Source organism: Schistocerca gregaria, chromosome 6, assembly GCF_023897955.1.
Source record: "Schistocerca gregaria isolate iqSchGreg1 chromosome 6, iqSchGreg1.2, whole genome shotgun sequence".
NCBI lineage: Eukaryota > Metazoa > Arthropoda > Insecta > Orthoptera > Acrididae > Schistocerca > Schistocerca gregaria.
Window position 1 is genome coordinate 336,475,385 of NC_064925.1, and position 23,893 is coordinate 336,499,277.

The window sequence follows — 23,893 nt, forward strand, 5'->3', positions numbered from 1 at the left end:
GTAGAACAGTTCATAATGGGAGGGACCCTCCAGGGTATACACTCATTGTGAAGCAACTTCTAAAGAGAAAGAGACAGTTGCATAATAGTTGCAAAACAAAGCATAGGGCTATAGATAGAGAGGTGCTGAATGAAACACATTTTGGATCTAAAGAGAGCAATGTGTGAAGCCTTCAGTGACTAATCTAGCAGAATTTTATCTAATGATCTGTCACAAAATAAAAAGAAATTTTGTTCATATGTTAAAGTTGCTAAAGGCTATTAGTGACACCAAAGTTAGTGTCTTATCACTTGTGATGGGGCAGGGACTGACATTGAGGGTAGCAGATCAAAAGCAGAAATGCTTAACTACATTTTCAAATGTTCCTTTACAAAGGAAAATTAAAGAGCACTGTCCCAATCTCTGAATGGATGAGTGAAATAGATATTAGTGTCAGTGGTGTTGAGAAATAGCTGAGATTGTTAAAAAAAACTCCAGTACCCAATGGGATCCCTAATAGATTCTATACTGAATCTGTGGCCTAACTAGTCTTTTTAACTATAGTTTATCATAGATCCCTCAAACAAAAAGTCATGTCCAGTAGTTGAAAAAAATCACAGATCGCACCCACTTACAAGACTGGTAGCAGAAGTGACCCACAAAACTACCATTCACTGTCCTTGACATCAATTTGTTGTATATTCTTGAAACGTATTCTGAAAACTCAAACATAATCAGATATCTTGAACAGAATGACCACCAACTAGCATGTATTCCGAAAGCATCAGTCATATGAAATCTTCCAAAAAGCGTTTGACTCACTACCATACCTATCTATACCATGTATGTATCTATGTATTGTATGGGACATCAAGCTAAATTTATGACTGGATTGAGAATTTCTTGGTAGGGAGAATGCACCATGTTACCTTGAATAGAGAATCATCAACAAATGTTGAAGTAACTTTAGGAGTGCTGTGGGGAAGTATTTTAGACACTTGCTGTTCATTTTATATATGTCTGACCTTGCATGTGATATTAATAGTAACACCAGGCTTTTTGCAGATGATAAAGTTATCTATAATGAAGTACTGTCTGAAACAACCTCCACAAATATTGTCAGATCTTGATTAGATTTCAAAGCAGTGCAAAGATTGGCAACTTGCTTTAAATGTTCAGAAATGTAAAATGATGCACTTCACAAAATGAAAAACATAGTATCCTCTGACTATAGTATCAGTTAGACGTGGTTGGAGTCTGTCGACTCATAGAAATACCTGGGTGTAACACTCTTTAGTGATGTGAAATGGAAAGATCACATAAGTTCATTTGTGGGTAAAGTAGATGGTAGCTTTTGCTTTGTTACTAGAACTCCCTCCATCTGGCCATTTCCTTGTGTCCTCCTCCCCTTCTAGCTTTCCATCTCCACCTCCCCCTCTGCCTTTTCCCCCTGCTCACTATCCATCTGCATCTTCCACCTGTCTCATGCACTTCGCTCTCCTCCCCTCCCTCTGTCCATTTCCTTTTCCTCCTCACTCTGTCCATAACCTCCTCTCTCCATCTCAACCTCTCCCCACCTATGTTCATCAGTACATGTAACCCTGCTATAAAGTTCATAAAGCAGGTTGATACTACTCCCATGCCATGCCAGTCACACAGGATAGGCTACACATCAGGGGCTTGAAATCATTTATTTGCCCATGAAATATAGGATGCCACACAAAGCAGGTCAATAACTCAAACTGATACTACTACAACATTACCCACTTGTCATGCAAGGCAGCCTACATATCAGGGCCCATGAAACCTTTTTTTACCCCTGACATGTTGGTTGTCCTGCAAAACACATTGATACTATTACTGCACAAAATTCCTGTCATGCAGGGCAGTCTGCATGCCACGGGCCACAACAAACCCATTTTGGCCCTTATCTCCTCTCCTATTGGAGCTAGGAGGTGTAAACCCCTCAATGCTGATATCCATGAGGCCTACTGTTTCTGTGCCAAATTTGGTGGAAATTGATACAGGTGTTTGGGAGAATATCTGTAACACACACACTCTGATTGATAAGATAATAAATACTGGGAAAATACAATCAGTCTACCTAGAAGATTGTTTACAAATCATTCATGCAACCTGTCCCAGCATATTGCTCATTTGTGTGGGACCCATACCAAATAGGGCTAACAAGGGATGTTGAACATATACAGAGAAAGGCAGTATGAATGGACACAGATTTGTTCGACCCATGGAAGAGTTTCACAGAGATAGTGAAGAAACTGAACTAGCAAACTCTTGAAGATAATGTCAACAATCCCAAGAAAGCCTACTTATAGTTTCAAGAACTGCCTTTAAATGATGACTCTAGGGAAATACTACAACTCCCTACGTATTGCTCCCATAGGGATCATGAGGACAACTTTAGATTAATTTCAGCACACATGGGGCATTTCGACAGTCATTCTTCCCATACTCCATATGTGAGTGGAATGGGACAAAGACTGTAATAACTGGTACCATGGGACATACCCTCTGTCGTGGATTTCACAGTGGTTTGCTGAGTATAGATGTAGATGTAAGCTGCACCACTCATCAATCTGCCACAATTAAGTGATTGTCTTTCATCATTTTTGTTAATTGTGCTTGATCTGGTGTTTCTTGTAATGTTTCTATCATCTATGTGCAAAACAAGACTAGTATCTGCTAATATTACTAATCAAAGGTCATTAATTAAGGTGGACTCTTGAAGGACACTATGTGTAACTAGGTCCCAGACAGTTGAAGAGTAATATAAATCTCTTTCCTATTGTGAATCCTTTGTTTAATGTTAGAGAGGTATTACTTTAACCATCTGTGCAAGTACCTACAACAATACTATTGTGCTTGTCAAAATTTTTTTGTGTATGTGAGTTTCACCCATAATGATCTTTAATGCTTCATATGACCTGCACTGTGAAGCGTGCCAGTTAAAAACTGAGGGTGGTACTATTAATGTTTAGTGTTGTATGCAACTGGTAATACAGCCCAGCTGTGTTTTCCATCAAAGTCCATAGACTATGCACTGTAGCTCTTGATTTTGCAGTGACCAGTGATAAAGACAGTTAAGAATATCTTGGAGTTATATGATGAATCACAACTTCATTTTCACAGTTAACCTTGTAATTTAATCAAAAAATTGTATTTGTTCTTTTTACAGTCATACATTGTGTTACAGAAAAAGTTTTGCTTGATTCTTATGTTAATTGTTTATTGTCTGTATTTGTATTGTTTTTGTAAAATTGATCTTTATTTTTATTGTTATTGTAAAATTGATCATTATATCTTTCCTATATCTTTGAAGGGGGAAGATTACAGGTCTGTGCCGTGCTCTGAGCAATCAGATAATTATTAAATGCCAGCGTTCAGTAAACCTGGATGAAATATTCTCAGGATATACTAGAAAAGGAATTAAAACATTAGAGGCCTGCATCTCATGCTGTGTAAAGTATAGATTTATTTACGAAAAAGTAAGTTGTATTCTATTATTTTTCTGTTTCTAGTATTACTGATTCTCCTTTCAAGTTGTTCTAGAATATTCCACTTCTGGGTTTAGATTGCTGAGGCCCACACGGAATATTCTAAATGCCAGTGGGATTTAGATAAAGCATCAATATTCAATCATGTTGATTCATTCACCCAAAGATGCCGAGACATGGTGGAAGTATGTGAAGCCATGAGAGTCTTTGGGAGGTATGGTAGTTTTCCACATAAAGTCATTTGATATTTTGTGTGGAGAAGTTCCTTGCTGACTTTTTGACTCTATTCAGGATGGATGAGACAGAAGTAATACCAAGGCCCATGTTTGGAGGGACAGAAGGTCCTGAGTTTGAAGCCACATGTGATAAAGTTGAGAGCACTTTCCGCTGTAGTCTCCAAGCAATACAGGATGTAAAACATACAATATTGGAAGTGCAGGCAACATCATGGTACAGTGATATTATCAGGTATAAACCAATGGAGTTATAGTTTTTTAATGTATATTTTAACTAGTTTTAGGTTTTGGTTTCTAATGTCAACAGATGTGGTTCATTCAAAGTGCTTGTGAAACTACAGATGCTTTTTACTTAAGCTGTTCTGGTACTACAGTTGTTTTATGTTCAAAAGATTCTTGGAGAAAGATTTGACCTTGACCCTGCTTGTTGTCTGTGGTTTACACGTTTGCCAAACAGTATCAGCAATTTAGGTTTGAGTATATTCATGATGGTTTCTGATTATTATTTTTTTTTGTCAATCACCACTTGTCTCTTAAGTGATTATGAAAAATCACATTCAGTTGGCTCATTTTTTAAAAATCTAGTGGTATTTGAGACTTAACAATTCATATGGTTTATTGATGGGGTCATACACCATCAATTATACATCAGTTAAGGGTAAGGTATTGGAACAAAAGTGTGTTTCCACCAAATTCTTTTTCTATTCACAATAACAGTATGAGAGTAGTAGCTGTGCAACAAATAAAACAGAATTCTAGCAGTTTTAATTCTACTGTTTTCTCGTTGTCAGCTGTGGAGCTGCCAAGGGCCACCTGCAGCTTCTTTGATGGGCAGATGTGTTTTGGACTGAAATTACCAAGATATAACTTTCAATACTCAGCTACATCTCTTACTAAATGAGTTCTTACAAATTGTGTCCTACTGTCTCTTGCAAAATTGTTAGAAAAATTAACAGAATGTGCATCACCTATGAGGGGCGTTAGGAAAGTCTGTGAAAAATCAAAACAACTCACGTGTTTGCATTAAACATTTTTTTTATTTTTTGACATAGTCTCCTTTTAGACTATACACACTTTGTTCAATGCTGTTCTAATTTGTTGATACCTTCCGAATAGTAGGAATTGTCCAAGTCTGCAAAATAGCTATTAGTTTCTGCAATTACCTCCTTGTTTGAATAAAATCTTTGTCCCACCAGCCATTTCTTCAAACTGGGGAACAAATAGTAGTCCAAGGGGGCCAAGTCTGGACGATAGGGGGGATGTGAAATGAGTTGGAAACCTATTCACATTAATTTTGTGACCACAACTGCTGAGGTGTGTCCTAGTGCATTGTCATGTTGGAAAATGACTTTTTTGCGGTCCAGTTGCCGGTGTTTTTCATCCAGTTCAGTTTTCTTCTTGCAGCTTGGTTTTCAAATGGTCCAATAATGATGAATAATATTCAACTGCAATAGTTTTACCCTTTTCCAGATAGTCGATGAGGATTATCCCTTGCGAATCCTAAAAGACAGTCGCCATAACCTTTCCGGCCGAAGGAATGGTCTTCGCCTATTTTGGTACAGATTCTCACTTGGTAACCCATTGTTTAGATTGTTGTTTGGTCTCAGGAGTATAGTAGTACAGTATCTATGTTTCATCCACAGTGACAAAATGACAATTAAGTCCTGTGGATTCTTCCTGAACAGTGAAAACCATCCGTGCAACACTTCACATGATTCCGTTTTTGGTCAAGCATGAGCAATCGTGGAACCCACCTTGTGGATAGCTTTCTTATGTCCAAATGTTTATGCAAAATATGTACCCGTGCATTTGAGATGCCAACAGCACTAGCAATCTCACACACTGTAACTCTTCTGTAATCCATCACCATATCATGGATTTTATCAGTGATTTATAGAGCCTACACAGGGCTTCCTGAATGTTCAGCATCACTTGTGCCCATATGGCCACTCCGAAAATTTTGAAACCACTTATAAACTGTTCTAATCAAAGGTGCAGAGTCACTGTAATGTTTATCAAGCTTCTCTTTAGTCTCCTGAGGCGTTTTGCCCTTCATAAAGTAATGTTTAATCACCACACGAAATTCTTTTTTGTCCATTTTTTGACAATCACTTGACTTCCTTGATTCACACAAATGCCAAACACAAAGAAATTGACCAATATGGCTGAAACTTGGTGTGCATTCTTTCCAAAGATACTACTAACTAAACATGACCTCGATATGCGCCAGTGGTGCCATCTCTCGGACTTTGCACGGACTTTTCAAACGCCCCTCCTAATGGGTGATAATAGAAAATATTTTTAAAAATGTGGCTGTTTACTTGAAACCAAAATAATTCCTGTTAGCTGTTTCTTGACTTGCAATTATCCGTAATTGTTTGTAAGAGGCAAAGTTTCTCAAAATAATGAGAAATTTTGTTATACAGAACAATTGTTTCTGAATATGGTTCTTGTAATGCTCTTATTCAGACATAGACACATGCAACAGTGCATCAAATGATATTTAAAGTGACCTGTGTCAGTGATTTCATAAAAGTGAAGAAATATAAATACAGTATCATGAAATTATTAATTTATTCATTTAATTGCCATCCAACAAATATCCCCATTTATGCTGCAACAAGTTGTATACATTGAAATATCTTCTTATGAAACACATGAATTAACTGACGTAATATGAAAACAGTAGAATTACCAGTTTAACATCAGGATTTCTATTTGGCTAAAGTAAATATTTTAATCGAAATACTGTGAAAACAGAATTTGAATGATAAATACACCATGGATGTACAAGTACAATGGGAACAATTATTTCCAACAAAGTAAAGGAGGGCAGGAGAGAACTTTTTTTTGGAAGGGGGGGGGGCATTATGAATATCAGTAAGTATACACAGCCTGATGAAAAAAGTAAAACACCCAGCGTTATTTACTGTTTTATGAATGTGTGATCTCATCCTCTATATGTTTATATCGATTCCTGTTTATTGTCGATCTGAAGATGATCTTATAAAAAGATTGAAACTGCTCACCACATTAAAAAAGTTATGCGATCAAGACTGCTTCCAGTTTATTTATAATAATTACAGATCATTGTTTTTCTATATAAGAACTATGTTCTTTAAAATGTTAATAACACACAGGGGATAAAATGAAATGAAATAAAACTTCATGGCTTGAAAGGGGAAGTGATGTCATTTCAGTGATAACAAAACCAAGCCAAAGTTACAAAGAATGTTGCAGCATGAGCCCACTTATCAGTATGACTTTGCATCCCCTCTGGCTTAAATACCTGCACTGGTTCATTTTGAAAGGATGTCATAAAGCCATTACATCATTTTTTGAGGTAAGTTGGCTGGAAACTGTTGTAACTGGCCACTACAGTACCTCAAAATCACATACACAATTTGTTGAGACGCATGCCATTTGTGGACGAGAATTGTCCTGTTGAAAACTGGCTTTATGATACTGTTGCATGAGAATAACAGATGAGGAACTACTGTTATGTACCAATGTGTTGTTAAGAGTACCACAAGTCACTTCCAGCCAGGACACAAAGTTGTACCACACGGCACCCAACACCATGACACATTGTGACTCTCCAAAACATTGGAGAAAGACATCCCATCTCGTGGCCATATTCTTTGAAAATGGGCTCCTGGGTAGTGCAGATCTGCAATTCATCCCTGAACACATTAGAAGCTTTTCGTGTTATGGTGTTAATGACAGCCTACACTTGGAATGGTAATTTTCTAGTTTGGCTGCTGCTAATATCCAACCAGTGATGGAGGATGACACAGATTACTTGTTCTTGAATGGTAGGTGCAGATGTGAAGGAGTTACAATGAGCTTTGTACACAGTACAGTGATTTGCCCATGTGGTGGACATATATTGTCAACTGGTATTTGCTTGATGAGTATGCCTGGCCTCACATTCCCATGTAGTCCAGCATCAGGCCACTGTCAAATCTGAATGCTCCACAAATTTAGACATTGCACAATTCAACCAACTGGTCAAATGGAGACTGAAAATGAGGCACCTTTCAAATCCTGTCAACACTGTCTCTTATGAGGCAAGACATCTCCATGTCCTTCACGTTGATCACTCAGTGTCTGCTGCTGTTCATGCCCCTATTGTACCCTACTAGGCCTGGTAATAAAACTAAATGTGAACAACACTAATGCACTCTGGTGGCCATCCTAAATGTTACAGAGAATTGAAAATGTAATCATTTTCATACCCATTTTCATACCCACCCATGTTGTGTTCAAGTACAAAGTTACACTGACATGTGCACCAATGGGGCTTATGTGGTATGGTAGCCCTCTACCTTCCACCATTTCATTTTGGAACTGCAGCAGTTGGATTCAAAGATACGGGTGTCAAAGAGGTAATCACAGTGGAAGTGTACTAACTTGATGGTAGACTTAAGTTCCATGGTGATGCAGCAGAATTGAAGTTTCATAATCTTATAGTATCTTAGATGATGGCATCACAGTTCAACAATATACAGAACTTTAATCACAATCAAGAGATGTCCATTTTATCGTACACTCTTCTTTATATTTCACAAATATCATGCTAGCACTTAGATACTGTGTTTATTCTCAGTGGCAGTACATGTTCTAAACAGTTCACGACAGACTTAAAGCTCTTGTCTGCACACTACACACTAAAACTTTTAGAATTCAAAGTTTGTAAAATAATAGTCAATTATGTACATTTCTCATAGTGAATCAAGAACACTGATTTTTACACACAATTTGATAAAAATATAGTAGTGCATCAGGCTGCTAACTTTCATGGATATGTAACCCAACTATTGCAACAGTTTCAGAATCATAGATGTTGCTTTTGTAACTTCTGGTCGTAAACTTGTTACATAATTTTACTCTTGTGATTTCTAGGCATGGGCAGTGGTGCTCTTCACTATATAATGTGAACCGAGTGACTGCGAGCTTTCGTATAGGTGATGACTGTGTGGTTCATGGATGCTGACAGAATGTTTTTGGTTGGAGTAGAGTATATATAGACTGGCATAATGATAAGTTGTGATTTTATTAATTAAATATTAGTTTATAAAGTGGTGAAGGTTAGAATCATTAGTAGTAGAGCTGATTTGTTGAATTCAACCATAATCTGATTTAACCCTTTAACTGACAACTATGTGTGAGACTCGTGGTCAGGTATTCGGACTAAATGTGGGTATCACAAGCTTGGCCTGTGGTTCATAGGTTGGGCAAAATGTAAACTTCATGAACCTGACCTGCAGCACTTTGGTTGGGCCAAATGAAAACATCACAGTCCTGGCCCGCGGTACAACAGTTGTGACTTGTGATGTGCCCCACCACATACAGCACAGGCCAGGCTCATGATAGATTCTTATTATCTCTTTGTATCACACTCAGCTACGTTTTATTCTCGGTCATGTTTGCAAATTGAAATATACGTTCTTGAATGTTAGGGACACATCCCCACAAAATGTTTTCAAAATGTAAATGTGATGAGAACAGTGAGCATTATGTTGATATTTCTGCAACCAACAGTGACAGTAGTGACATTGTACATCCTGTATGACAAAAACACACAGTAGTTACATTGTACATCCTGCATGACAAAAACACAGGATATTAGTTATTGAGGATGATATTGCTGATGAAGATCAACTACCAGATCCATGGATTTGGAAAGAAATACGAAATGGCCCTAAAATCAGGAACTATACAGTGACTCCTGGCATAATAGGAGTAAATAAAAGAAGGCTAGATATACAGGGTGGTGCAGAGGAAACACATGTTTTTGCTATTGAATGACTGGGACATGGTTTGATAAAAATAATAAAAACAAGCATTTATTGACAGATTTTTAATGCAGTTTTGAAATATACATTCTTTAATTACGCTTGCAAAATAATATATTGGAGATGACGTCCTTCTTGCTGGGTACAAATTTGGATCCTCTCCTGAAAGTTATATATGGCTCTCTGCAATATCTCATTCAGCAGGGCTTCAATTTCCTCACGAATGGAATGCTTTAGGTCATTGATCGTGCGTGGCTTGTTCATGTAGACTTATGATTTTAAATACCCCACAAGGAGAAGTCGCATATTGACAAATTGGGTGAGCGAAGGGGCCAGTAAACATCACCATATCTCGGAATAACATGTCCTGGGAACATTTGTCAAACCACTTCCATGGGTGTTCTCGTCGTGTGAGCTGTGACACCATCCTGCTGAAACCATATTTCTCTCATGTTCACTTGACGCCTTTCAAGTTCTGGATGAAGAAAGTTGTTTAACATTTTAACGTAGCGTGCTGATGTCACAGTAACTGTAGTTTCTTCCTTTAGACAAAAATAGGGTCCAACAATCCCCATCTTTGAAATGTAGCACCACACTGTTACTTTTAAACTGTGGAGAGGTCTTTGGTGTAATTCATGTGGGTTCTCCGGTGCCCAATCCTGACAAATTTGAACATTGACATAACTGTCTACATGAAAATGTGCTTCAAAAAATGGCTCTGAGCACTATGGGACTTAACTTCTGAGGTCAACAGTCTCCTAGAACTTAGAAGTACTTAAACCTAACTAACCTAAGGACATCACACACATCCATGCCCGAGGCAGGATTCAAACCTGCGACCGTAGCGGTCTCTCGGTTCCTGACTGTAGCGCCTAGAACTGCACGGCCACTCTGGCCAGCTAAAATGTGCTTCATCACTAACGTGAAGACTATAGCATCTGCATCTTCCGTAACAATTTCGTCCATTATGCGACAAAACTCTCTGCGCTGTGCAAAATCCCCTTCACTAAGCTGCTGAATGATCATTATCTTGTACGGGTGAAACTTACGATCATCATGTAAGATGCGGTGAAGCGAACGATGTCACATACCCAGCGCTACAGCCCGTCGTCTAGCCGATCGTTTCGGACTAGCAAGAACTGCTGTTCTCACTCGGTCTACATTTCCCAGAATATCAACTGAACGGGGAAGACCAGGTGGTTTCTTTTGCATCACAGATCCAGTATTTCTAAACACTGCAACCCATCGGAGTACAATATTTCGATCAGGCACTGCACCTCGACGTCCCATTCTAAAATTTTGACAGAAAAGATGTTGCACTGTGACTACGGAATCATTGTTTCTAAAGTACTGACTGCTCGACAATGAACACACAATGCTCTACACTCCAATGCTCCATAGTGACTGCAACTGCAGTGTATGGGCAGTCTGCCAACATATGTTCGAGGTCAATACCCCCTCTCATTGCTACATACTAGCAGTTCAAAAAACACACATTACCTCTGCTCCACCCTGTATTTAACGTAATATTTGATAACATGGTCTGGGAGAATATTGTAACCGATACTAACCAGTACACAGAACAAACACAAACCAATCCAAACAGAATACAAAGAATCAATAACAACTGGTTTCCTATGAATTATGAAGGAATTAAAAGATATTTTGTGTTGTCTGTAAGAATGGCACGGGTGAAAAACCAACTGAATTGGTCGAAGAGGGCTGTTACAGAGGCACCCATATTTCGAAATACAGTGCTGCCAAAAATATATATGCAAATTACGAGACATTTGCACTTTACAGATAATGATCTGGTTACCACCACAGACAAACTGAGTAAAATAAAACCTGTGATAAAGTATTTGAATCAAAAATTTAAAGAAGTTATACAATGAAATACAACATTACTATCGATAAATTACTTGGGTAATTTAAAGGCGACGAATCTTACAAACAATGCAATTCATCGAAAAGGAATCAATTTGGTATTAAATTTTACGAATTATGCGAGTCAGATTCAGGTTATTGCTACGACTTTAAAATATATACAGACCACAGCAAGATAAACTGTGATGATAGCACCTCCAAAGCTATCACAGTCAGTGTTATAATGCCTAGATAATTGATGCTTTTTATACTTTTTATCAAATTTGTGTATGACACTATCACATAATTATAAAACAAATGTCATTGGCACAGTATTTTCAAATAGAAAGAATTTGCCAAAAGATTTCTGTAAAGTAAAATTAAATAGGTTGGAATACAGAATAAGGAGCTGCAATCGAATACTCACTGTGAAGCTATATGTTCACATTAAGTGATGAAAAAATGTGAACCAGTAGAAATGATTGTACAAGGATGTAATTGTGCTTCAAAACCAAGTGAGTGCAACAAGGGAATGAATGGAATTGATTGGCAAGACCAAACACTTGCATGCTTCTCAATCATAAGGAAATATATGAAAGAATATAAAAAGATTTTCTTTTATGTGTTCAATATTGGTATTTTTGATTTGTACATTTTGTGCACATATTGGTATTTTCGATTCATACATTTGTGCATCAAAACAAATAATGGGGGTAAGAACAGATTTACGTTGATTATAGGTTTCAAATAGCCGCATCATTACTGAAGAATATACCAGAACCAGATTATACGGGACAGGGATGAGTACTGTACAGAGATTTACAAGAGAGACTGCATGTGAAGCACTTGGCCCATTTTCCTAACCACAATGACCCATCAGCATCAAAATCGAGGCCATCAGGACTCTGTAAAGTTTGCATGAAAAATGAAAGTTGTAGTGAAACAGCTTGGGAGTAAAGAGATGTAAAGTTCACTTAAATATACCCTTATGTTTTGAAAGATATCACATCCTTGAGGATTATTGATTTGTGTTGTTTGCTTTTTGTAAAAGTGCTAATTATGTGAACTGTGAATGTGTTTGTGAATTGGAGATAAATGGTATTGATTTATTTTATATTATATTGATTGATGACACACAAGGCTGTAATTTTTACATAATTAAACCAGTTAGATCTTTCACATGTACTTACACTGCTTAAGTCATGTGCAGTTGGTACAATGATAGACTGATTTGCTGAACCATGGAGTGGCCCAAAGGCCAGGTGATCATGTTTACATTTTGGATCCAGGCTGTTGGAACTTAAATCGTACAATATGGGATTCGCCAAAGGCATTAAAATTCAGGGTACCATTTGATTAATACACTGTATGTTGTCATGGTGCATTCTCTGTTTTCATGTAAGATTGCCATGTTTGAAATTTACCTAATTTACTCAGATTCATAATCAGAGGCTTAATTAGATAATCAAGGGCATTTTCAGGTTTAGAAAAATTATAGGAACAAAAGTATAATGCCAGGTCTGGAAATCTTAACTATAATGTCAGATCTGGAAATCTAACAAGCATAAAGGCTTGAATGGAAAAAGTAACTTAGGGTGTGGCCAAACTTAATTACATATATCTTTAAAATTAATGCAATAGATAAAAAAATCCACTCATCAAGCTTTGGCAGGAGAAAACACATACAGTAGTTTAGGAATGAGCAAGCTTTTGGAGCCATTGTCTCCTCCTTCTGATAGAACGGTTGAAGGAGAGGGAAGAGGGATGCAGGAAAAGGTCTGGTGAGTTTAAGGCAATGGGGGGAGTTCAGAAAAGTTGCCTAGAAGTCAAACTTACTGGACAGGATGAGAAGGAAAGACTGTTCGCTGGGAGCTACACTGGGTGAGATTCAAAAGCCTTAGAGTGAAGGGGTGATAAGTGAGACAGAGATTATGGACAAAACATTGTGCAAGAATTAATAAGAGTGGCGAGCTAAGTGCATTATATATGGCAGAGGTGGTGGATGGGGAAAATAGACAAAATAGAAAATAAAATATATAGAAAACTAAAATGGAGTGAAGAAGTGAATAGTTACTAAAAATAAATGGTGAGACTGAAGAAATTAAAAAACTGGTGTCTGTGAAAAGAATCCAGTAGGCACATGTGGTCAAACAGGCACCTAGATCACGACTGTCACATTGTAGAGCATGGTCTACAACAGCATATTGTGTGTTGCCAGTATACACCCTCTGTCTGTGCACATTCATCCAAACTGATCAGTATTTATATAGCATCTGGCATATGGCAAATGTCATTTTATGGGTTGCTCTCCTTTGATAGTATATGTTTTGTCAGTTATATAACTGGAATAGGTGATGGTAGGAGGGTGCATAGGGCCAGTCTTGTAGTGGGGATGGTCACATGGTAGGAGCAATAGATCAGAGAAATGGGTGCAGAAGGAGCATAGGGTCTGACCAGGATATTGCGGTGATTTTGAGGGAGGGGGGGTTGGGGTGGTGAAGATGCCGGACAGAGTGGACTTCATTTCAGGGCATGATTTTAGGATGTCTTAACCTTTCAAAGTAGCTGATTAATACATTCAAGACAAGACAATACTATATTACAAGAGGTATACTCCTAATTTTTTTTTGAGTGATAAGCTATATAAGGATTGGATATGATGGTCTGGTGTATTGCTGTAAAGAGCCTGCATAAGAAAAAATACACTTGTGGAAGGAAACATTTGATGTAAAACAGTTGGCAACTGTCAAAATGTAAGTGCTGTCGTTTGTTGGTAAGTTTAAAGTTAAAGGAAGTGTGTAGCTGACACTCATTGAGGATGAGCTTAACATCAAGTAAAGTGGAATGGGATTTGGAATAGGACCATGTGAAATTTAATTTGGAGAATGTATTTAGAGACTCCAAAAATTTTATGAGATCAGCCTCACCTTGAGTCCATATGACAAAGATGTCACCAATGTTTCTAAACCAAACCACTGGATTATGGAGTCCAGGAAATACCTCTCCAAGTGACCCATGAGAAGGTTGCCATAGGAAGCAGCCATCCTTATTCTTATGGCTATGCCCATGATCTTTTTGTATGTCTGCCCCTCAAAGATGAAGTAGTTGTTGGTAAGTATAAAGTTGATTAACGGAAGCAGGAATGATATTATATGTTTGATATCAGGTGTTACTGAGTGAGGTTATGTTCAGCAGTAGACTCACAATGTACATGAAGGATGTTGGTGCAGATGGAGGTGGTATCAATAGTGACACACAGGGTATGTGATGGGAATGGAATAGGCACAGATTTCAGACAATCTAATAAGTGGTTGGCATCTTTTATGTTGTTTGTACTATATGTTGCAGGGCTTGATTAACTAAGGCAGGTACACATTCAGTTGGAGCTTTGTAGCCAGCAACTATAAGATGGCCAGGGTGATTGGATTTGTGGATCTTAAATACAGATCCAACAAAAACAGTCAAAATCAAACAACTTTCAAATTACTCATCACAGTCAGGAACTTAGGAAAGCCGGTTCCGTCAAATTCCTTGGGGTATTTCTGGAAAACATTTTTCCCTGGTCTTATCACATACAGTGTTATCTCACTCAAGTACATCAATTGTAAGATATACAGTACTGTTTTGGAGGAAGGCAAGTAGTTTAAATAGGATATTATTACTTTAGAAAACTATTATTAGAAATGTGTGTAACATTAAGCCCAGTGATTCATGCCAGCCTTTATTCCCAGACCTAATATTTTAAGTATTCTGTGTACTTAAATTTATGAACTGTTTATCTTTACATGTACTAATCCAGAATTATTTATGGAAAAACATTTTCAGTGTATGTATGACAGAAGAAACAAAAGATAATTTCATGTTTCATTTCATAGATTAAAACTCTACTCTCAGACTCCTCAATACATATCTGTCAAAATTTATGTTAAATTGAAGATAAAATTCGCACTATTCAGTCATGGAATTTTTAAATCCTGATATAGAATTATTCGTAGAGTAATGTAATAAATTTATAACAATGTTTTTTTAATGTAATTGAATAGATAAAAAATCTATTCTACACGAAGAAGGGTTGAAAGGGAAGGAAGAGGGGTGAAGGGGAAGGAACTTGAGAGGTGTAGGAAAAGGTTTAGAGTTTGGAAAAGTCACCCAGAACCACTGGTCGGGGTGTCTTACCGCACGGGATGAGAAGGAAAGACTGATTATTGGCGACTGCACCAGATGAGATTTGAAAACCCGAGAGCTTAAATGTGGAAGACAGAGTAATATGCAACCCAGAGATTAATGATAAAACATTGAGAATGAGTTAACAAGAGTGAAAAGCTAACTGGATTGTATGTAACAGAGGTGTAAGGGGGGCAGGGAAAAATAGATAGGGGAGAAAGTGAAAGATGTAGAAAACTAAAATGGAGTGAAGAAAGGAGTAGTTCTGTGAATAAACGTTGAGTCAGGGGAAATTAATGTAAATTAAGGCCAGGTGGGTGGGGAGAACCAAGGACATGTTATAGCGCTAGTCCCCACCTGCGGAGTTATGAGAAACTGGTTTCTGGGGACGAATGCAGATGGCATGTTTGGCGAAACAGGCACTGACGTCACTACTGTCATGTTGTAGAGCATGCTCTGCAACAGGATATTGTGTGTTTCCAGCACACACCCTCTGCCTACCCCCATCCATCCTAGTTGATAACTTGATGGTAGCCAATGTAAAAAGCCGAACAGTGTTTACATAACAGCTGGTATATGACGCGTTGTTACATAGGTGGCTCTCCCTTTGATAGTATATGTTTTGCCAGTTACAGTGGTGGTGTATGTAGTGGTAGCGGAGGGTGCATAGGGCAAGTCTTGCAGTGAGGATGGTCACACAGGCAGAAGTCATAGGGTAGGGAGATGGGTGCAGAAGAAGCATAGAAACTGACAAGGATATTGCCGGAATTGGGAGGGTGATGAAAAGATATTGTAGGTGTGGCAGGAAAAACTTGAGACAGAATGACTCTCATTTTAGGGCAAGATTTTAGGAAGTCATAGCCTTGTCAAAGTAGGTGATTAATGCACTCAAGACCGGGATAACAGTGACAAGAGGTGTACTCCTAAGATGTTTTTTGGAGAGACTTTAAGAGTTTGCATCCAAACAAATACATTTGCCTTGAATGTCAAGGCTATTTGGGAGGGAATGTTTGACATGGACAGGGTGACATCTTTCAAAATGTAAGTCTTACTGTTGTTTGTTTGTAGTCTTAATGTGAACACAAGTGTTTAGCTGACCTTTGGTGAAGGTGAGATCAGTATAAAGGAAAGTCACCTGAGTTTCAGAATAAGACTCATGAAATTTGTTTGGGAGGGGGTACTTAGAGATTCCAGCAATTTTAACAGATTAGCCTCACCATGAGTACTTATGGCAAAGATGTAATCAATGTGTCTAAACCAGATCAGGGGCTGAATGCTTATGGATCCCAGGAAAACCCCGTCCAAGTGAGCCATGGAAAGGTTGGCTTAGGAAGGAGACATCCTGGTTGCCATGACCATACTCCTGATCCATTTCTGTGTCTGCCCTTCAGAGTGAAGTAGTTGTTGGTGAGTAAAAAGGTGGGAATTTAAGGAAATGGGACCTGGACAAACTGACTAAACCAGAGATTGTACAGAGTTTCAGGGAGAGCATAAGGGAACAATTGTCACAAATGGGAGAAAGAAATAGAGTAGAAGAAGAATGGGTATATTTAAGGGATGAAGTAGTGAAGGCAGCAGAGGACCAAGTAGGCTAGCAGAAATCTTTGAGTAACAGAAGAAATATTGAATTTAATTGATGAAAGGAGAAAATATAAAAATGCAGTAAATGAAGCAGACAAAAAGGAATATAAACGTCTCAAAAATGAGATTGACAGGAAGTGCAAAATGGCTGATCAGGGACGACTAGAGGACAAATGTAAGGATGTAGAGGCTTATCTCACTAGGGGCAAGATAGATACTGCCTACAGGAAAATTAAAGAGACCTTTGGAAAAAAGAGAACCACTTGTATGAATATCAAGAGCTCAGATGGAAACCCAGTTCTAAACAATGAAGGGAAAGCAGAAAGGTGGAAGGAGTATATAGAGGGTCTATACAAGGGCGACGTACTTGAGGACAATATTATGGAAATGGAAGAGGATGTAGATGAAGATGAAATGGGAGATATGATACTGCGTGAAGAGTTTGACAGAGCACTGAAAGACCTGAGTCGAAACAAGGCCCCGGGAGTAGACAGCATTCCATTAGCCTTGGGAGAGCCAGTCCTGACAAAACTCTACCATCTGGTGAGCAAGATGTATGAGACCGAACAATCAGTTTAATAAGCCACATCTGCAAAATACTAACACGAATTATTTACAGACAAATGGAAAAACTAGTAGAAGCCGACCTCGGGGAAGATCAGTTTGGATTCCGTAGAAATATTGGAACACGTGAGGCAATACTGACATTACGACTTATCTAAGAAGAAAGATTAAGGAAAGGCAAACCTACATTTCTATCATTTGTAGACTTAGAAAAAGCTTTTGACAACGTTGACAGGAATACTCACTTTCAAATTCTAAAGGTGGCAGGGGTAAAATACAGGGAGCGAAAGGCTATTTACAATTTGTACAGAAACCAGATGGCAGTTATAAGAGTCGAGGGACATGAAAGGGAAGCAGTGGTTGGGATGGGAGTGAGACACGGTTGTAGACTCTCCCCAGTGTTATTCAATCTGTATATTGAGCAAGCAGTAAAGGAAACAAAAGAAAAATTCGGAGTTGGTATTAACATCCATGGAGAAGAAATAAAAACTTTGAGGTTCGCCGATGAAATTGTAATTCTGTCAGAGACAGCAAAGGACTTGGAAGAGCAGTTGAACGGAATGGACTGTGTCTTGAAAGGAGGATATAAGATGAACATCAACAAAAGCAAAATAAGGATAATGGAATGTAGTCGAATTAAGTCGGGTGATGCTCAGGGAATTAGATTAGATTCAATTTGGTCGATAATTATGTTTTATCCTTTCACAATAGACTAAATGGATTAGACCCCTTCCATTCGTCATTCAGTATGTATTACACCACTGGATGTGACAGACAACTTCGTTAAGAGAAATAAGAAACTAGAAGGCTGGAGTGTCATTATAGGGAAGTTGCTTATTATTTGTTGGTAACTCTGATTTAAATTTAATTATTTTAAACAACAATTTATTATTTACTCATTCACAGAACAACAATGTTAGTATGGATGTCATAAATACTTCATACAATGCTTCATATATTTATTCCTAAATCAATATAGAATAAACACTTTTCAGAAACACTAATCCTCAGAATGACTGATGATTTGCCCCTTTATTCAGGTGTGTGCTGTGTTTTGTAAGGCACTTTCTTTCCGGATCGACAATGATGAGAAAGAAAGCACTTGAAGTGGACTATGGTTATAACATGAAGTTTACAGTTTCCAAACACTCATCATCTATGCTGAGGGAATTAGATTAGGAATTGAGACACTTAAAGTAGTAAAGGAGTTTTGCTATTTGGGGAACAAAATAACTGATGATGGTCGAAGTAGAGAGGATATAAAATGTAGGATGGCAATGACAAGGAAAGCATTTCTGAAGAAGAGAAGTTTGTTAACATTGAATATAGATTTAAGTGTCAGGAAGTCGTTTCTGAAAGTATTTGTATGGAGTGTAGCCATGTTTGGATGTGAAACATGGATGATAAATAATTTGGACAAGAAGAGAATAGTATCTTTCAAAATGTGGCACTACAGAAGAATGCTGAAGATTAGATGGGTAGATCACATAACTCATGACGAGGTATTCAATAGAATTGGGGAGAAGAGGAGTTTGTGGCACAACTTGAGTAGAAGGGGCCGGTTGGTAGGACATGTTCTGAGGCATCAAGGGATCACAAATTTAGCATTGGAGGGCAGTGTGGAGGGTAAAAATCATATAGGGAGACCAAGAGATGAATACACTAAGCAGATTCAGAAGGGTGTAGGTTGCAGTAAATACTGGGAGATGAAGAAGCTTGCACAGGATAGAGTAGCTTGGAGAGCTGCATCAAACCAGTCTCAGGACTGAAGACCACAACAACAACAATAAAATTGATGAAGGTTAGCAATATTTTTTTGTGTCATGTAGACCACATTTCTGACAAGAGATTCCCACCCACTCTTTACCTCTTGTTAACCATTGTCTATTCTCAGGATTTTTGTACGAATGTTTCTGATTTTTCCAATTTTTTTCTTGCTTTTCTTCCATTTTTCTACCTTTTTCCACCCTCTGCTTCTCTTTTTTACCACTCCCACTATTTCTATCATTCCAGTCTCTCCTCTCTTGCCATGATGAATCACATCACATACGATATCCGTTCTTTTTGGAAATGTGCTTTTGCACTACGAAAGCTAAGGTGCCACATTGTGCTTCTTGAAATCTGCTTGTTCCTTGGAGTTACTCCCAAAGGCCTAACGTTGAAAGTCTCTGTTTCTGGGTGTAATCCTACTCTACATCAGGCTCTTTCATAGTTTCAATTACAGCAATCTCATGCACTTACCTGTTTAATCTGTGTCCTATATGCCTCATCTGCCAATGTCCACTCCACCATACTTCTCACATTCTACAAAATCCTGCATTTATCTATCCCTCATATTTCCTTTGTTGTATCATTCACCAAGCCAACTTCAGATTGCAACAACATGCCAGACTTCACCTCAGAAAGCTATCCTACCTTCTCCTAAACTACACTCCTGGAAATTGAAATAAGAACACCGTGAATTCATTGTCCCAGGAAGGGGAAACTTTATTTACACATTCCTGGGGTCAGATACATCACATGATCACACTGACAGAACCACAGGCACATAGACACAGGCAACAGAGCATGCACAATGTCGGCACTAGTACAGTGTATATCCACGTTTCGCAGCAATGCAGGCTGTTATTCTCCCATGGAGACGATCGTAGAGATGCTGGATGTAGTCCTGTGGAACGGCTTGCCATGCCATTTCCACCTGGCGCCACAGTTGGACCAGCGTTCGTGCTGGACGTGCAGACCGCGAGAGACTACGCTTCATCCAGTCCCAAACATGCTCAATGGGGGACAGATCCGGAGATCTTGCTGGCCAGGGTAGTTGACTTACACCTTCTAGAGCACGTTGGGTGGCACAGGATACATGCGGACGTGCATTGTCCTGTTGGAACAGCAAGTTCCCTTGCTGGTCTAGGAATGGTAGAACGATGGGTTCGATGACGGTTTGGATGTACCGTTCACTATTCAGTGTCCCCTCGACGATCACCAGAGGTGTACGGCCAGTGTAGGAGATCGCTCCCCACACCATGATGCCGGGTGTTGGCCCTGTGTGCCTCGGTCGTATGCAGTCCTGATTGTGGCGCTCACCTGCACGGCGCCAAACACGCATACGACCATCATTGGCACCAAGGCAGAAGCGTCTCTCATCGCTGAAGACGACACGTCTCCATTCGTCCCTCCTTTCACGCCTGTCGCGACACCACTGGAGGCGGGCTGCACGATGTTGGGGCATGAGCGGAAGACGGCCTAACGGTGTGCGGGACCGTAGCCCAGCTTCATGGAGACGGTTGCGAATGGTCCTCGCCGATACCCCAAGAGCAACAATGTCCCTAATTTGCTGGGAAGTGGCGGTGCGGTCCCCTACGGCACTGCGTAGGATCCTACGGTCTTGGCGTGTATCCGTGCGTCGCTGCGGTCCGGTCCCAGGTCGACGGGCACGTGCACCTTCCGCCGACCACTGGCGACAACATCGATGTACTGTGGAGACCTCACGCCCTACGTGTTGAGCAATTCGGCGGTACGTCCACCCGGCCTCCCGCATGCGCACTATACGCCCTCGCTCAAAGTCCGTCAACTGCACATACGGTTCACGTCCACGCTGTCGTGGCATGCTACCAGTGTTAAAGACTGTGATGGAGCTCCGTATGCCACGGCAAACTGGCTGACACTGATGGCGGCGGTGCACAAATGCTGCGCAGGTAGCGCCATTCGACGGCCAACACCGCGGTTCCTGGTGTGTCCGCTGTGCCGTGCGTGTGATCATTGCTTGTACAGCCCTCTCGCAGTGTCCGGAGCAAGTATGGTGGGTCTGACACACCGGTGTCAATGTGTTCTTTTTACCATTTCCAGGAGTGTATTTCAACTGTGGTGTTTCTCTTCCTGTCATTTCGCAGCTGCAAATATCACTTTGCAACCCAGTCCCAAAACCTTTTCAACAGCAAACATGACATTGAACCTTGCCTTGAACAGTTCTGACCATGATTCCTACTTGATCCACCACTAGTACTTCAAAATCATCCCTTACAAGCCTTCCAAGAATTCCTCACATCCAACATTCCTTCACAACCCTTCCTCTGGCCCCTAAAACATGATACTAACCTGTTCTTTGTAAAACTTCTCACCAAATGCCAGCTACACACTTCTGTCCACATTAAACCTACAAATGAACAACACTGCTAACATTTTGACAGTTGCCATCCTTTCCATGTCAAACGATCCTTCCCATACAGCCTTGGCATTTGAGGCAAACTTATTTGTTCGGATGCAGCTCCTTTACAGCAGTACACCACCATTCTTACCTCAACAATCACTTGACATAATTACTACAGCAGTCTACTTCAAAAACAGATTTCCTGGTCCACCACATCCAATTCTGGCACTACTGATCTCTACAAAAAAAAGAAATTCGGTGAACACCACTTGTCACTCAGCATTATCCTGTCTTCAATGTATTAATCAGCCACTTTGATGAGGTGAGGACATCCTGAAATCATGCTCCCATGAGATCCATTCTGTCTGAGATTCTGCCCACCACACCTGGAATAGCTTTTAGTTGCCCTCCCAATCTCCGCAATATCCTTGTGAGACCCTATGCTCTTGCACCCATCTTCCTACCCTATGGCTCCTGCCCCTGTGACTGTTCCCACTGCAAGACTTGCCCTATGCATCCTGGCAAAACATATATTATCAAAGGAAGAGCCACCTGTGAAATCACACGTTGTATACCAGCTGTTATGTAGACACTGTTTGGCCTTTTACATTGGTATAACTACCACCACGTCATCAATTAGGATGGTTGGGGATAGGCAGAGGGTGTGTACTGGCAGCACACAATATCCTATTGCAGAGCATGCTCTACAACATGACATTCATGACCTTCGTGCCTGTTTCACCACACATGCCATCTGGACTCTTCCCCCAGAACTCCACAGGTGGAAACTAGCCCTACAACATGTCCTTGGTTCTCACCACCCACCTGGCCTTACTTTACATTACTTTCTTCCGTCTCATCATTTCTCCACAGTAGCTAGTCCTTTCTATACTCAATTTTATTTTTCTACATCTTTCGTTTTCTGCCATGTCTATTTTTTTTTTTTTTTACTTTCTCCCTCCCATCTCTGTTATGTACAAACCACTTAGCTTTTCAGTCATATTAACTTGTGCACAATGTTTTATCAGTAATCGCTGTGTTGCATATGACCTTGTCTTCCACATTTAAGCTCTCAGGTTTTCAAACCTCGTCTGGTGCAATCCCCAACAATCAGTCCATCTTTCTCATCCCGTCCGATAAGACTCCTCTGAGCAGGGGTTCTGGGTGACTCTTCCAAACTCTACCCCTTTTCCTAAATCTTTTCAGTTCCTTTCCCTTCATTTCTCTTTCTTTCCCCTTGATTCTTCTGCTGGAAGAAGGAGCCACTGGCTCTGAAAAATTGCATAAGTAAAACCTGTTGGTTTGTATTTTTTTTAAATTTTTTATTTTTTTATGTGTGTTTTCGTGCCACTTCTTCGTGAGTAGATCTTTTATCTATTCAGTTACATTATAATGATTGACTATTTTTGTTCTTATAATGATGTTCATAAGTTAATATTCATTTTAGGTTCTTTTGACACATTGTATGTTGTGTTAAATATATTAATGAGTCCCCTATACATTAAATCAATGATTTATGTATGTATGTAATGAGATAATGAAATTCTGTTTCTGATCCTGTAGTTGACGATTCTTTATGATTGGAGCACAAATGCATTTGTAAAACTGCAAATATAATTCCCAGTAACATATTATAACTGCCAGGAAACGTTCACAACATTAAAATTTTTTAAAAACCCTTTATCAGTATTGTTTACAGAGAGGAGAATGGGTACACTTGTGGGAAATTAGCATAATGGGTACATTTGTGAGAAATTCTTCTTTCAGGTTACATGACTGGTGCCAAAATACTTGTCGGTTCCATTCCATTCCATTGAACAGTTTGTAAGATATGATAATCACATTTGCTCACAAATATGGTTGTGTCGAGAGGGTGAATATAGCATTTGCATATTACATAATATATTACATAATTATAAGCATTTGTATATTACAAAGCTATATTACACTGGAAAGAATGCAGAGAAAGTGCTGCATTGAATATGTCAGAAAATATGGAGCACACAACAGAGGCCAGAGGACTGGAAAAGATCAGTATTCATT

General features: G+C 39.3%; 1 protein-coding gene across 1 annotated transcript in view; it reads left to right on the forward strand.

The window, feature by feature from the left end:
• LOC126278873 (dynein axonemal heavy chain 2) overlaps nucleotides 1-23,893 on the forward strand; it is a 914,655-nt gene that overhangs the window by 94,539 nt on the left and 796,223 nt on the right. Inside the window, 3 exon segments of the mRNA XM_049979148.1 lie at nucleotides 3,320-3,485; nucleotides 3,572-3,708; nucleotides 3,786-3,962. Coding sequence (XP_049835105.1) covers nucleotides 3,320-3,485; nucleotides 3,572-3,708; nucleotides 3,786-3,962 — 480 coding nt within the window.